Genomic DNA, 15577 nt, shown 5'->3' with positions numbered 1-15577 from the left:
AAAGCAGGTTATCTTAATAAATTAATTAGGTAAACATCATAACAGATTATTTTAAGATGCATATTTAATTTAGTTTTGTTCGAAATAAAAATAAATGAAATGAAATTAAATGAAATATACTGTGCCATTAAAAAGTAAATAAAATGGGAAAAAGCATGCTGAACATCCCGATTCTTCACTTACACAGCTTTTTCTGTCTACTTGCAAGCATGTCACAGTTAAAAAATACTCTTATTTGCATATGAACAATATTTTAAATTCATATATAATTCAAAACATAATCCCAAATGATAATCAGAATATTCACATCTGAGCTGGTGTTGCACATGGAAACCAAAAGGCAAATATGGCACTTCACTGTTTGAAATAAAGGAACACTGTGTGCAGTTTATGTAACAGCAACTGTTTACTATAGGGAATTGAACAACATAATATCCTGCTGTACATAATTTCATACAGATACAACTGTGAAGGATACATATGAAAATCAATAAAAATCAACACATTTCAGAGTGTTGTTCCATAACTGGTTTTAAACTTAAGATAATAATATTCTGGTTCTGGAAAAATGCAACAAGATAGAAACATTATCTGCAAAATGCAGCAATGATTGTTTTCATTGTTCCTGTTTATACAAATATGCATACACTAAGGATAAAACAAATAGATTATAAATTATTTCCAGCTGTTTCAGTTATAACAGACAAGGTTATGCAGATGTTAAATACTTTATTTTTACGAAGTACATTACACTGAAATGTTTACTTCTGTCTTCTCAGAAATGTAATGTGTTCCATAAGTAGGCATTCAATCCAATGGACCATGCTACGTTTTGAATGTTAGTGATGAACGTTGACTTTGATAAGTCTTCAGCTGAATGTTTTGTCTTTTGGTGTTCTGAGGAGAGGTCGGTCTCAATGAGGCGAGGATTTCACCAGGTTCAGTTGACATCATCAACGCCTGAATAACACATTGTTAGCTGAGGTATACACTCTCATGTAATCATTGTATCCACGTAATATTCGTTAATAAACTGTCTTCAAATGATTTACAATACAGCTCATAGTGCCTTCAACAGTACACTTTATTTTGAATAGGCCATTAAATGAAACAAAGAACATGGCAGATCACCAGTGGCTTGTTAAACATCTTATCAAAGTGAATCCCACATTGTGCCCTATTACAAAAAACAACAAGCTGTCCTTCTTTACAGAAGTATTTGAAAAATAAACAGTTTGTTATTGTAGCCAGTGGACAGTAATTTCTTTCTACAACCCATGAACACATGTCAAATATCACCTATTCAATTCTGAGGTGAAGTAGTACACAATACATAAACAAATCTGATTAAACATTATACTCTGTGAAATACAATCTTGCATTATCTTTCCATAAAAGGCAGTAGAAAAGTATTAAAGGAGGTCAAGGTGGAAAACTCTCACTGAGAAATAACTTTAAGTAACAGTAGTTGAACCATAGCTGAAATAATTGACCCCATAAACACATGAACTATAGTAAGAGCTTGAATCAGTCCCAGTGGATATGAGAACATGAAAGCTGCATGTGATGCATTCATGTTCTGCATTTCAGCACCTGTTTGTGCTGTTTATAAAATATTTGTTATATAATATCTGTTATTTTTTAGTTATTAGGAACAGACATGTAGGGTTAGGTATCTAGATGTCTTGTAACATTACAGATACTTTTTATGATGCATTTAGCTCTTAAAAAAGTAATGTCAACATCTGACCAACTCTTCCATTTAATACAATAAAAAGCCAAAAGGAGGGGAGAGTACATTTGGTAATATTTAGTGTAATTAAGGCATTTTGGCATATTTTGAACAAACGTTTTACAGCTACGGAAACATTGCCAACCCGGCCACATCTTGAGTTATAATTTACTCTCTACAACTCTTGCAAGCAGTCTTGGCATTACATAAAAGTACTTTTCATTTCTTTCCTATTAACACATTTAAAGAAAGAACACTGCATTTTACATTCTGTACATGATTAAAAACTTCATTGGCTTGAAGTGTGCAATAAAGACATAGTACAAAATCATTTCAGATGTATTATCCTTGTATACTGGATTTAGACAAAAATAAAATATTTGTTGTCTGGACTAATTGGCAAGAGTTGTGGCAAAAAGTAAACAATTTTACAAAAAAAAGTATAAAACCAACCATAAAACCATCATTAAGAGCAATACGTATGTCAAAACATTTTCAGTTAACATGACACTCAAGCATTTTCATAACAATGTAAATCAAAAGAAGCAAGTGCAATGCAGTATGTTGGATTACAGTAATATAATACTGTTTGTAAATGTTACATGTTTTGGTAAATAACCCGCCGTAACCTTGAGCGTAATATGCCATGTCTTAAGCAATGTGTTGGCAGTGGTTGCAATCTAAGGTGATGACTTGTGTGATTTTCAAACAGAGACCCTGAAAAATTAGACAGGTGCTATTTGAGAGCGATGAAGGTGCAGATTTTCTTGCCTTTTTAGGCCTCCGCAAATGTAAGTACTGAATTTCTGGAAAACAATGTGGCGAGCATAGTCTGGCTTCTTCAGTTGTCTCGATCTCCTCCTACAATGGAAACACAGTTTGGAGTGAGCTCATCTTATTGCGTGTGTGTGTGTGTGTATACTACATACATAGTATACATACATACTGTATATGTGTGTTTACTCACACTTTGAGCACTGCCCCCGCACACAGCGACAGCACCAGTATGGCGATGATGGCAACAGCGATATATACATAGACAGGTACCATGTCCCATTCTGGTTTCAGTGCCATTTCTTCCATTTCGCATACACAAACGAAGTAAGGTTTATTTAATATTTATTTACTTATTCCTTCAACAACAAAAAAGCATCTATCAAAACCTTACAAAGACAAGTCCACTAAAATCTACAACAATGTATTATGAACGCAATGTTCAAACAAAGCAGAAGATCCATATTTGGACACATTTTTGTTGTGTTAGAGCTGTATTCCAGCATTTTGTATTATACATTTTAATTGAAAATTGAAATTTTACAAGGGACCCGAGAACAAATATATATTATATGATATTATATATTAACATCACAACAAGACAATTAAAACAGTTACAAATAGCATTAGAAATATCAACAAGAAGAACATCAAAGTCCCCCATAGGATTAAGTATTTCTAAGTTTTTTTGTTTATTTTGCAGTTCATTACAGTGGTGCAAGGTGCATTAGTACCAGCAACCAGTCTTCCCCAGTTTAGAGATGATAAACTTTTAAGCTTATCCAAAGACCCAATGTCATGGTTGTTCCCTTTGAACTCAACTAAAGCCCCTTTCACACAGGCCTGTCATGACGGGACTGTTTAAGCTGCCTCGCCGTCTGTGTGAAAGTTACCAAGACGGAATAGGGGGACAAAGTGGTTGCACCTTTAAGCCGACAGCGGTAGTCACAGAGGCGTTAACAGAGGTGAACCAACATATGTGGCAAAGGGATAGCCGGCATGGTGGGACTACATGCAGTATATGATGCCAAAGCTAAAGTTATTAATAACAAAAACATTGAAATAGCCTAGCCCTAAATTATTATTCAACTTTTTCATGTAACAGCAGTTTAAACGAGACTGAATGGGATTTAGAGCCTAATATCCGGATCAGAATTACAACATAGCTATAAATGTGCGAAATATTGAAGTTTAACATTTGATTTGACGTGATTTGAAAAGTTTGATAGCTGTCTTATAGTATAATGAATACAAAGACACTGTGGTAAATGGCATCCAATGGTTTAAAGATAGTGTGACTTAGGTTATTCATCAAACAAAATCCTAATGATATGGAGCAAAACAAACTCAAATAAAAATTGACATAATAACCATAATCCACAAAGTTAGTGTGACTCATGAGGACTTGTTAAACAAAAGAAAGTTGCTTCGCAGCTTAGTTTGTAACTCCTTTACCCACTGGAAACTCTTTGCATTAATGATTCAGGAGTGCGGGATTAAACATATCAAAAATGAATCTCTCAGAAATATAAATCCATGATTTCATAAAAACTCAAGTGAAGACTGACTGAATCTTTTTCACATTAAGCCTTTTTTATCACACTCCGGTGAACTGATTTCATGCTAGAAATGTTTTTCAGGTTTTCTTTGTAATGACAACAAGAAAATGATTTTACTGCAACGTTGTAGTGAATTGAAACATCGTTACCTGGCTGGCATGTCGGACGACTCCATTCACTCCAAAAGCTCTTATCTGCACAATACTTATTCAACCTGGACCGAACCCTGACGCAGCTTCTCTTATTGTCGTGGATGGAGGGCAGAGTTAGGCTCATCTGTTTGGTTGAAATCAGCTGCTGTCAATAAAAAAATAAGTGGAGAAATTACTTGAATATAATAAAAGTTAGATTTAGAGAGATAACACACATAGCCCAATGCCTAATCAGAATGTCCAAATCAGAGCTAAAAGGCTATTGACTATTGATGATCACAAACACAATGATCATGTTCCTCCATGTCAATTTAAACTTTAAACTTTAAAAAGAAGGGGACTAAAAGTGCAGTGAAAAAATAGCAGGCTAATAGCCTCCTTTCCAGATTTTCCAGTGAGCAACAAAGTTGACCATATCCTTTCGTTATCCCCTTCACGTAAAGGTCTAATTTCAATTAAACAGCATAGGCAATTTCTCCCTGCACTCTTTGCAGGATGTCAGGAGACTCTGGGAGAACGATCTTGGTGAGGAATTTACAGAGGATCGATGGAAGGCTGTGCTTCACTTAATACATACTTCTTCCCCTTGCGCCAGGCACAATGTGATACAACTCAAAATAGTTCTAAGAGCACACTTGACCAAGGCAAGACTGGTGAAAATCTTCCCTAATGTGGACCCTTCGTGTCCTCGCTGTAAAGGTCAACCAGCGGACCATATACACATGTTCTGGTCCTGCCCCAAACTTAGCACGTTCTGGGCCAACATCTTTGGGGCCTACACTAAGATGCTTCAAAGAAACATCACCCTCAACCCTGTAAGTGCCTTATTTGGATTTACTCTTGAAAATCGCCCGCTCATAGCATTCACCTCCCTGATTGCCAGGCATCTCATCCTGCTCTCCTGGAAGGAACAAGCACCCCCCAGCTTCACTAGATGGATTAGAGATGTTATGCACTTCCTGAAACTTGAGAAGATCAGATATACCCGTAAAGGCTCCTTGCAAACATTCGGGAAGGTCTGGGCCCCTTTTTTAAAGTCCTACGAGAGCTTGCAAACACCATTAGATAAGGATGACTAAGGTGCTATTATTATAGTGGAGCGGCAATTCCCTCCCCCCCCTCTCCCTTTATTTTTATTTATCCATTTATTTATTTTTACGTATTTGACTTGACTTATTTACTTAGATATATTATTATTATTATTATTATTATTATTATTATTATTATTATTATTATTGCTTTGTTATTTTCTTCTACTTTCTCCTTTACTAGTAATCACTTACTTTGAAATTTTGTGCTAAATTGTATATGCTTCTTCTACAATGCCTCGTTGGACAAGCACTTCATTGGTCAATTATTTTTGTGATGACCTGGACTTAAAGGGACAAACTGGGATGGGTGGGTGGGGTGGGGATATCTTTCACACTGTTTAGTATCTGTATAACACAGCCATACTTTCTTTGTATACATTTGGTCCAATATGTACTGTAGAAAATGTTAATTGGTTTAATGAAAAATGTATAAAAATTGCTAAACAAAAAATAAAAATAGCAGGCTATATATGAGAATATATCAACATACACTGCAAAAATGCTTATAAATGTCTCCACTGTCTTCACCGTCTGAGTAATCACTTAATTGATAAAGGTTGTGTTGAGGTATATTAATTCCACTGTTCTGTTATGCATGTGTTGTGGTCTTTGCATGACACGTAATAACAAGAATGTGTTTCATTGCTTTTTAATTTTTTATTATTTGCATCGTCTCCTGTTGCTTTTGGGTTGGGTCAGTTTGTTAAACTGGGAGTGTGAGTCATCTGGCAATCAAATATTCAGACTTGCCAAGATGTTAAAAATTCAAAGAGTTTTGACCTTTAAAAGTCTCTTGTTATTAACACTGAGTTTGGTGTCAACACATAATTTGTCTAATAATTGCACTAAGTACTTTGAAAAGTAAAGTAAAGTCATTTCAGAGGGAATAAAGTCAATGACAAGCCAAGCAGTGAAGGCATTAATCTCTATACAGAAATTCTGGGAACATTCTCGGATCTAGAAATTAAATGAGGATGCAAAATGTTGAATGAAAAAATGTATGCTTGTACTGACTCCCACAGCGGCCTTATCTGTTTTCTGCAGGTTGGCTCTGCAATGCTTTCATCACTCTTGCCTTTGTTTGAGCCCATTCAAAACAAACCAAGGCTGTGGAAAGCTATACACCTTCTGCACTACAATATTTCTGGGTAAAATACTCTGGTAAGTGAGTGCCTTAGAGTTTGTTAACAGTAAACAAATTACATACAATATTAGGAAAACCATACCGAAGCAATTTTCCCATCAGGTCCCTCTTGATTGTGCTCCACCTCCCATTCTAGGCAGTCTCCAGGAAGACTCCCAACAGGACCTTCCCAGTGTAGTTCCAGCTGCATGTCTGGACCTGTTTGCAAATGCAGCTTCTCTGTGGTTTCAGGCTTCACTGTATAAACAACAATATGATTGATGAATTGAATGATTATAGCTTGTGATAAGAAGCTAAGAGGAAAACAAAATCCAGATTTTGCTGACCTGAAACAGTATACCCTCACTGAGTTTGCATGTGATGATGGTACTACACAAGAAGACAAACAAGTACCGTGGTTTTGGATTTGCAGGGAGATGAATGTTGGTTTCAGGGGGCCTTCAGGAGAGGAACCATTAACACAAAAGTTGATATCAGTGAACTTAGGGAGAGATTTCTCTGTGAAGTTGCAGCCACTCCTGGCTCCGTTCAAAATCAGGTATTTCGGGCATTCCTCTGCCTGTTTCAGCCCATTGTGCCTGTGAAAATGAGACAGCCTGGATAATACATTGCATACATAGTTGCTATCGATCATCCAAACAGTTTTGTTGGTGAGGTTTAAAGATGTGTGCCGTTTACCATCACCTCAATTCTTCAGGTGTCAATGGCCTTTGTTTTGTGGTACCCAGTAGCATTACAACTTGGCATTAAAAATTATTAACAAAACTCTTTAAAAAAAATTAACTATTATTTAGGATCATCAGCAATTCTCAGCATAATTGTAGACAACCTTGACACTGAAGTGGGTGTAAACAAGTCAGGGAATCACCAAAGTTATTCAGATTCATTCTCTGGGGATCTTAAATATATCTGTTCCACATTTAGTGACAATCCATCCAAAGTTGTTGAGATATTTACTTTAAGACCCCATGGTGGCACTAGAAGAATAAGCAGGGGATCACCAAAGTTGGTAGGATTTATCTGAAGCGCTAAAGTGGCTAAAAATGCCTTTAATGGGCATATGACATACCAGAAATATAGATTTTGCTGTGAGTTGGCCAGCATCTTTGGGCTTCTTCCCCAATTGCACTCCAGGTACTTCATGTTATGGTACACACAGACAAAATCCTGAACGGCAGTACCCACAACACCTTGAGGTAGAAAGTGGAATAAAACCAATCAATGACAATTCATACAATTCCCAAGTATCTCTTTATGAGTTTTTTTTTTACCACCATCTATTAAGCCTTGAGGACTGACCTGTGCTGGGAGGTTTTTGGACCACTTCAATGTAGCTTGTGCTTTTAATCATAGTGCCGTTGGTGCAGGGTCCACTCAGCAAGGTGTACACTCTCACTCTAACATCTTTCATCAGATCAAACTGGGCACTGTGTGTCCTCCTATCTGTCCTGATAGCCTGCCAAAACAGAAACAAACTACCCTGTTATTCAAAATTACAGCTTACATCTATGTTTAGTGTGCTAAAACATTCAACCGAGTTGCCTTTAGACAGAAGGTTTGCTTCCCAGTCTTGAATTTCCGTGAGACATATTGTAACTTGACGCTGTGCTTCCCTTTTTTTTATTCAAAGCTGGTTATTGTTGTCAGACAGCATCAGGTGATGACTCAAGAACATATCCTGAAGCATTCATCATAATAATAATAATTTATACTTTATTAATCCTGAAAGGGGAAATTCCAATGTTTTCAAGCATTTGGAATAACTGTTAATATCCTGCCAACAATAAATGTTTTTATTACATGTGACAAAGAGACTGGGTTGTGCCACACCATCACAGATAATCATCGTCTTAATCATAACATAGGGTTAGGGTTACACCATAGTCTCTTCCTGCTCATCAACCCTCTGCGGGCAGAAATGATAACTGGGAATTTTATGGTTAATCCATTCTTGGTCAATCATCCTGGTGCAATGACCAGAGGAGAGGAGAGCTATACCAGATGGACATAATGCTAAAAGAATGAACTTTACCGGAATATTCTTAGAGAATGAACAAGCCTTCGGGCTGTGGGAAATTGAAGTCACATAAACCTGTTCTCACATCTCACAAACATGTTTAAAAGTAGCTCCTTACCTGAGGATATGACTACAGAACTAAATCAATCTGTAGCAGATTTCCACTTTAATGTAATGGTAGAGTACTTCATTTAAATAGTAAGTATTTAAGTAACTCCCAATATAATATAGGCCATATAAGCATAAACCTGGTACAGTTTCTACAGAACTGGTCTAAAAATGATCTAAATCGAGGCTCAACACCGTAAAGTTCCATAATAGAAGAGATGCAGCAGATTATCTAACATGAAGTGGCAGGTTTCTGAAGTTTAAGGTTATTATAATGTTTTCAAGATATGAAAACCGATTTTCTTTCACACACAGCCTTGTTTCACATAGATTTACATATTTAATCAGGATTGTATGAAGTTCAAAATCACAAATTAAAAGCAGCAGAGACTTAAACATTTAATTCTTAACTAGCCTGCTGCATTTTATGGTCCTTTAAAGGGCCTGTTTGTCTACCTAATCTGAACACAAACAAATGTGTCATTTCTTCAGGGTTATACACACAATCCTTAAATTATTATTTTTCTTCATTCAAATGACCAGTAAAAATGATCAGTTATCATATACAGCTGTTAAATCTGTCTGAATCTCATACCATGTAGAAATGAATTGCCTCCATTAATTGTTATAATATAGCTATAATAATCACTTCTGGCAGGAGGTTAGGCAAGTTAAGTGCTTATATGTAAGATTTGAATAAAATGGTGAGCACTTACAGTCCAGCTGTCCATATATGTGTTGAAGTACTCCAGCTGATACAGTTTTGGGCACTCTGTCATATTAATCAAGCTGGTAGGGGGGCTCCATGTAATCTCGAGATGTCCAAGATGCCCAGGGTCTAATATCACAAGGTCCTCAGGAGGATCCACTGCAAGTCAAAAAAAAAATGTATTTACAGTGTGTTGTGTGTCTCTATTGAAAAAACTTTTTTTAGTAGGCTATGTTCATCTCTGTTTAGACGCCCACACTCAAAAAGTCGCACCCATACTGGCAACAACTCCATATGCCTCTGCAAAACTATTCATTTATTGTGCGCACACATTACGCCTAAATGCATTTTATTTTATTTTGTCCGTTTTTCACGTCTTTCGGTTTGCCTCTTTTAAAAATAATAGGCTAGCCTATAAGGATAAACAAGTGGAGTTGCTTGCAACGTAAAATTAATATTTAATAATTACCAACCTGTAAGTCCATTGCAATGCATGCTCTCCCTCCAGGACATTAAGAGCAGCATAAGAGTAAGCCAGGATTTAGTGGCCATCAGTGGGCTATGTTCACGCTTGTTAGGTTATAACCAAGTCTGAAAAAATAAATGCAGATCAAAGAAATTGTAAAAACGGCAAAAGAGAATAAAAATGGGTAGAAATCCACTGAGTGAGCTCACTATGCATTATACTATCTAATTTATTTTAATAATAATAATAATAATAATAATAATAATAATAATAATAATAATAATAACTGTTCCCTAAAAGGTATGAAAACGAAATAAAGCCATTACATAAAGGCTAGCTCTCAGATCAACATTTTCAGAATTACTTTCCCCTGTGATACAAAACCAAAATAATATAAAATAATATTAAATGCATTATTACTAAAAACGAAAGCTGTCAGACTAAGAGACGAACTTACGTGAATGAGACAGAGCGTTCCCCTCTGAGGCAGTTTCAGGCAGAGTTTACAGGGGTGTGGGTGTGTGCTACACAAGCCTTATCTGTAGTGTCTCGCTCTGTCGGTAGGCTAACCGCAAGTGCTGAGGAAGCGGAAGACAAAAAGGGGGGAACGAGAAAAAGATTACCACCACTGCTGCTCCTTTCATCTGGCCACGTGAATGGCTCTTTGTAGCCTGGGTGGCATTCAAAATCATGAAAAAATATTTTCCTATCTCAAATTTTGTAATTAGAAACCTTAAAGTCTTTTGTGTGTTAATTGTGTAGCCTAAATAACACTTACTGACCACTACATGTGCAGTGGTCAGTTAGTCTCGTATTGCCAGACCTACCTCCACAGCGCTGTGTCAGCACTGGACAGAAGAGCTGGGCAGCAGAGAGAGCAGAGAGAGGAGGAGGAAGAAACAAACAGTTAACGAGAAGAACTCCCACGGAAGGCAACTGTAGTGTTTGCTTGTTTTTCATGGCTCTCCTGTCATGCCATATGAATCTAGAGTGTTCTTTCTAGACACACCTCTCAGGCAACGTTTGATGTAAACAAACTGAACGTTAAGACAACTTTCCATGGGAACCAAAACCGTAACCTTCAGGGAACGTTCCCAGAACGTTCTGGGAACCATAAATGTAAGCTGTGAACCTTGTTGGAGATCCATAAAGGTAGCATTTGTAGTGGATATGAGATCCAGTGGGAGATATTTATTTTCATTAAACTAATACGCCCAATAAGGAGAAGGGGAGATCATGCCATCTGTCTTAATCTTCTTTATTTCAGTTTACTGAAAAGACATTAAGCCTCCATAGCTCTGTCAGGTCTGGTGAAACTTTTATCCCAAGGTAGGTGCAGACTGTGGGGGACCATTTTTAAAGAGCAGCTGGTAGGTGAGGGTAGACCAGAAAGGCCTCCAATTTTTAATTTTGTAGCCTGAGAAGCAACCATTTGTTTTATCTTGCACTTGGACCTGATGACGCATGCTCACTCATCTCTTTACTGTCCTGTCTGGGGGCAGTCAATCATGATACCAGCTGGTCTCATGAATCCAGTAGCACAGTCAGCGACGGAGCTACATATTTAGTCTTTCATCCTGCTGCTGCCTCTGTTTGATTACAGTTATTCAAGCAATGAGCTGGTGCATTTCCAAAATAAATCACTCCGTTATCAGCAGACAGCACTCTACTTGGCAGAGCCTGAGATGTAAAGACAAGACAGACTGAGCTGCAAAGAATTTGACTTTATTTTATATTGACCACGTTTGTTTTTTTAAGAAATCCCTGGAATTTATACAGATGATATGTACAGAGGTTCAGCTTAAGCCACTTGGTATTCTTGCATGCATTTGACCTTTTTTTAAAATACAAAAAGCTTATATACATACGTTTGAATTTTCTTGGCAGTGTAGTATTCAGACAGGACTCACTGTTTTCTTTGGATGACATGACAAGCTAACAAGCTACGTTGTGACACATGGACAGGTAAGATGTAGTGCAATAATGCGGAACAATTTGACATCTCCATGCTGCATTAAGTTTTGTTACAGGTGTGCTGTAAAGGGAGTGTCACTTAAAAGCAAAATAAGAAACATTCCATCAATTGCTCTTCCTCAGAAACACACTTCCACACCTCATTAAATACCTGCCACGAAACTTGTTCATAAGTCAGTCTCACAATATGAGGCTTCAGCAGTCTGAGTTAGACAAATCAAGTGGGATATCATCTGGAAGTTACAGTATTTTTAGTAACAAATTCCCTCTCTTTGTTACTATTCCTCTGCCACCGTTCAAAAAAGGAACACTGTTTGTGGAAATACAATGTGGACATTTCACACTTAAAAAACCTGTAAAGTTAGAAGACTGCTGAAGCCTCACATTTACTTTAGCTGAACTTGCATTGTTTTAAAGATGTATTTACGGCCAGTATGAACAGGAGGAATAACAGCCACCACACAATGTACATATGGGCATGTGACTTTAGAATTAAATAATGTGAACATGTACTCTAAACAAAGACTTAGCAACCGCCGCTAAACATACAATCACACTGTATGTAATATTTCATATTTGTTTGAAAATCATAACCCAAACCATCTGAATGCTCTTGATACAACTCCTGCTCGATGCTATGAGATCAATTCGTAGATATCGGTCTACAGTGTTGACAGTGCTTTTGCTCATACACTGAAGGCTGCAATGAAAGGATGCCTTCATTATTTGGCACTTGGTAAATTTACAGTAAAATAATGAAAGGGCTAATGTGAGATACAGTAGTTTATGCAGGTAAAAACCAGGATAAGGCATCAGTGTGACATTTGACGACATTTAGTTAGACTATTCACAGTTGTTTTGCTTTCCTTAGTTGACAGATGACCGAATCATCTCACCTTTTAGGGTGTAAACTAACAAAGAACTGAAGGAAACACGTAGTGACATTGCATTGGAGTTATATGTATCGTGTAGAGCAAAAATCATCTAACTAAAATGGATGGAGTCTATAGTCATGTTTTCATTCAGTCGTCAAGCGAATTTTGAAATGTCGGGAAAAAGAAATGCAAATTAAGCGTGCTTCCATCAACTGGTTTAGAGCAAATAAACTACAGCCCCTTTTACACATGCACTGAAACATGAACTTATCTCGACATTACCCAGCGGAGCTGTATGTGAGAATGCAAATGTCTATGTCAGTTGGATCTGACATCAAACAAGCTTTACCCACCCAGCTCCCTATTACAGAGTCTGTGTAATCTCAGATAATGCAGAAAGTGTGAAAATGTGTGAACACGGCTTGTGTCTGTCTGTACTTCAATTTTCTTGATAACCGTTCATCCCATCGACTACACACTTGGAGGGTGTTCTACTGAGGACCCAAGGAAGTGCAGTTTCAAGTGTGAGCTCTTGAGACCCACACTGTGTAGTGTATTGAGAGGGTCCCCTATTAACTGTTACTCGCAAGAGTAAATTCAAGAACAGATGAAGAAAGAGAGACCGAAGATGTTCAGCATCAGCTATGTAACTTTGAAGAATAAATGCTTTTGTTCTCGCAAATAGCCATGTCCCAAATAGCTAGCTGTTAGCAAATAACGCATATACTCTAGCATTGCTAGGGGGCACAACTAAGTGATGGCATGTGTATTGCTCAGGACCCAAGAAAGCAGTGTGTTGAGTGTGAAGTTGTTGAGTGGTTGATGAGCGGTTCTCATGAAAGCTGCAAGAAGCAACACCGGAGCTCTGTGACCCATTAAAACCCTTTTCATGTTTTGTAATTGCCGTTAGCTTTTAACCATTAATTAATTCACACACAGGCTGGTACATGCATGCTGGAACGGAAAAAAATATAAAATGAATCTCTAGTGCAATACCGGTTCAACACATGCCTGATTTTGTTCAGCTTTGTTCCGGGTTTAAATAGGACACACAGCTCCACGATAAGTATATGACTACATGTAGGAGATATATCATGCCCAGGCCTGCAAGGTGTGATATCATGGTTATAACAAAAACGAACACACAATAGGAATGAGTCATGTCAAGCATTTTCACCAAAAGCTATACAATTAAATTCATCTGTAAATGTCATTATTACAAAGAAAAAGAACATCACCACACCTTGTGGAAAAAGGGTGTGATAAATTTACTGTAAGTTTTATAAAGATAATAAAGTAGGTTTAGTCTGGCTTTAAAGGAATACGCCGACTTATTGGGAATTTAGCTTATTCACCGTAACCCCCAGAGTTAGACAAGTCCATACATACCCTTCTCATCTCGGAGGCGAAGGCTCCAGTGGCAACAGGCCAGCACAGAACATGCAGGTATATGGTTCCAGCAATCTTACTGCTCCGAATAAGTGACAAAATAACACCAACATTTTCTTCCTATTTACAGTACAGGCCAAAAGTTTGGACACATGACTATTTACATTGTAGATTCTCACTGAAGGCATCAAAACTATGAATGAACACATATGTAATTATGTACTTAACAAAAAAGTGTGAAATAACTGAAAACATGTCTTATATTTTAGATTCTTCAAAGTAGCCACCCTTTGCTTTTTTGATAACTATCCAAACCCTTGGTGTTCTCTCAATGAAATGGTTTTCACTTCACAGGTGTGCTTTGTCAGGGTTAATTAGTGGAACTTTTCACCTTATTTATTAAAAAGCAAAGGGTGGCTACTTTGAAGAATCTAAAATATAAGACATGTTTTCAGTTATTTCACACTTTTTTGTTAAGTACATAATTCCACATATGTTCATTCATAGTTTTGATGCCTTCAGTGAGAATCTACAAGGTAAATAGTCATGAAAATAAAAAGGAAAAGCACTGAATGAGAAGGTGTGTCCAAACTTTTGGCCTGTACTGTACATGTTGTGATTTGTAGAGTCACAGCGTGTACAAAAAACAACGTAGCATGAGACACAGCCACCTTCTATCCGTAAATGAACCGGGTGTGGCTGTGTCTCATTTTACGTTGTTTTGTGTACACACTGTGACTCTACAAATCACAACATGTAAATAGGAACATGTTGGCGTTATTTTGTCACTTATTCGCAGCAGTAGGCTAGTTGGAACCAGTTACCTGCAGGATCTGTGCTAGGCTAAGCTAATGCTGGAGCCGTCAGACAGCGTTACAGCACGCACGGAGCTGAGAAGAGTATGTATAGACTTGCCTAACTCTGGGGGTGAATAAGCTAAACTCCCAATAAGTCGGCGTGTTCCTTTAACAGAGTCAGATGGTTTAGCCTTTTTCCTCAGGAGAGAGAATATCAATCCATTTTTGCCATACAATTCACATATATCTTAAAATCTACTTTATTTCCATTAAAAACCAGCAGTAAGCATATATGATGGTCAAACCACAAAATAACCTCTTTGTGGTTTAACTTTCTTCCCTTTTTGTGCTTCAATTCACTTAGTGCCATGTATGATGAAAAGTCAAACACAATCCCAACGTCATTTCTTTTGACCATTCCGCTCCCCTTACTCTAAAACACAAAGTAACTGTGAGTCATTTGAAAAAAATATCAAATATGTGTGGTAACATATCAAACAGCAGTAAATACAGTAAGTCATGGCCAGACATTGTTAGCTTAAATCTTAAAATGTGTTTTTAGGCATCTGCGAACAGTTTTCACTTTCGATCAAAAAAGTTTTTGAATCTAATCCGCCAATAGTTGACACAGTAAACCTGAGGTAGGTTACACACCAGTTCTTTTTCTTCATTGTCTCTAAAGCTGTAATTACAGGCACGCAAAGTTTGTGAGAAGTTGCAATGCTGCCTTCAGTGATAATGCTTTTGCTGACACTTTCTTTGCTGACAGTTCAGATACAGCCCGCCAGCT

General features: G+C 37.3%; 1 protein-coding gene across 1 annotated transcript; it reads right to left on the bottom strand.

Annotated features, from left to right (window-relative positions):
* Positions 1–469: 469 nt before the first annotated feature.
* On the bottom strand, positions 470–10667 carry il13ra2 (interleukin 13 receptor, alpha 2). The gene is given in 12 exon segments (XM_028595595.1): positions 470–2562; positions 2564–2593; positions 2700–2808; positions 4215–4362; positions 6535–6689; positions 6846–7030; positions 7522–7642; positions 7752–7908; positions 9294–9445; positions 9760–9877; positions 10210–10330; positions 10580–10667. Coding segments are annotated over 10 exon segments (1191 nt in total). The 5' UTR covers positions 9839–9877; positions 10210–10330; positions 10580–10667; the 3' UTR covers positions 470–2507.
* Positions 10668–15577: the final 4910 nt, after the last annotated feature.

This window comes from Perca flavescens, chromosome 13 (assembly GCF_004354835.1).
Source record: "Perca flavescens isolate YP-PL-M2 chromosome 13, PFLA_1.0, whole genome shotgun sequence".
Taxonomy (NCBI): Eukaryota; Metazoa; Chordata; class Actinopteri; order Perciformes; family Percidae; genus Perca; species Perca flavescens.
Note: the sequence above shows the minus strand (reverse complement) of the source record. Positions and strands in the feature narration are given on the sequence as shown.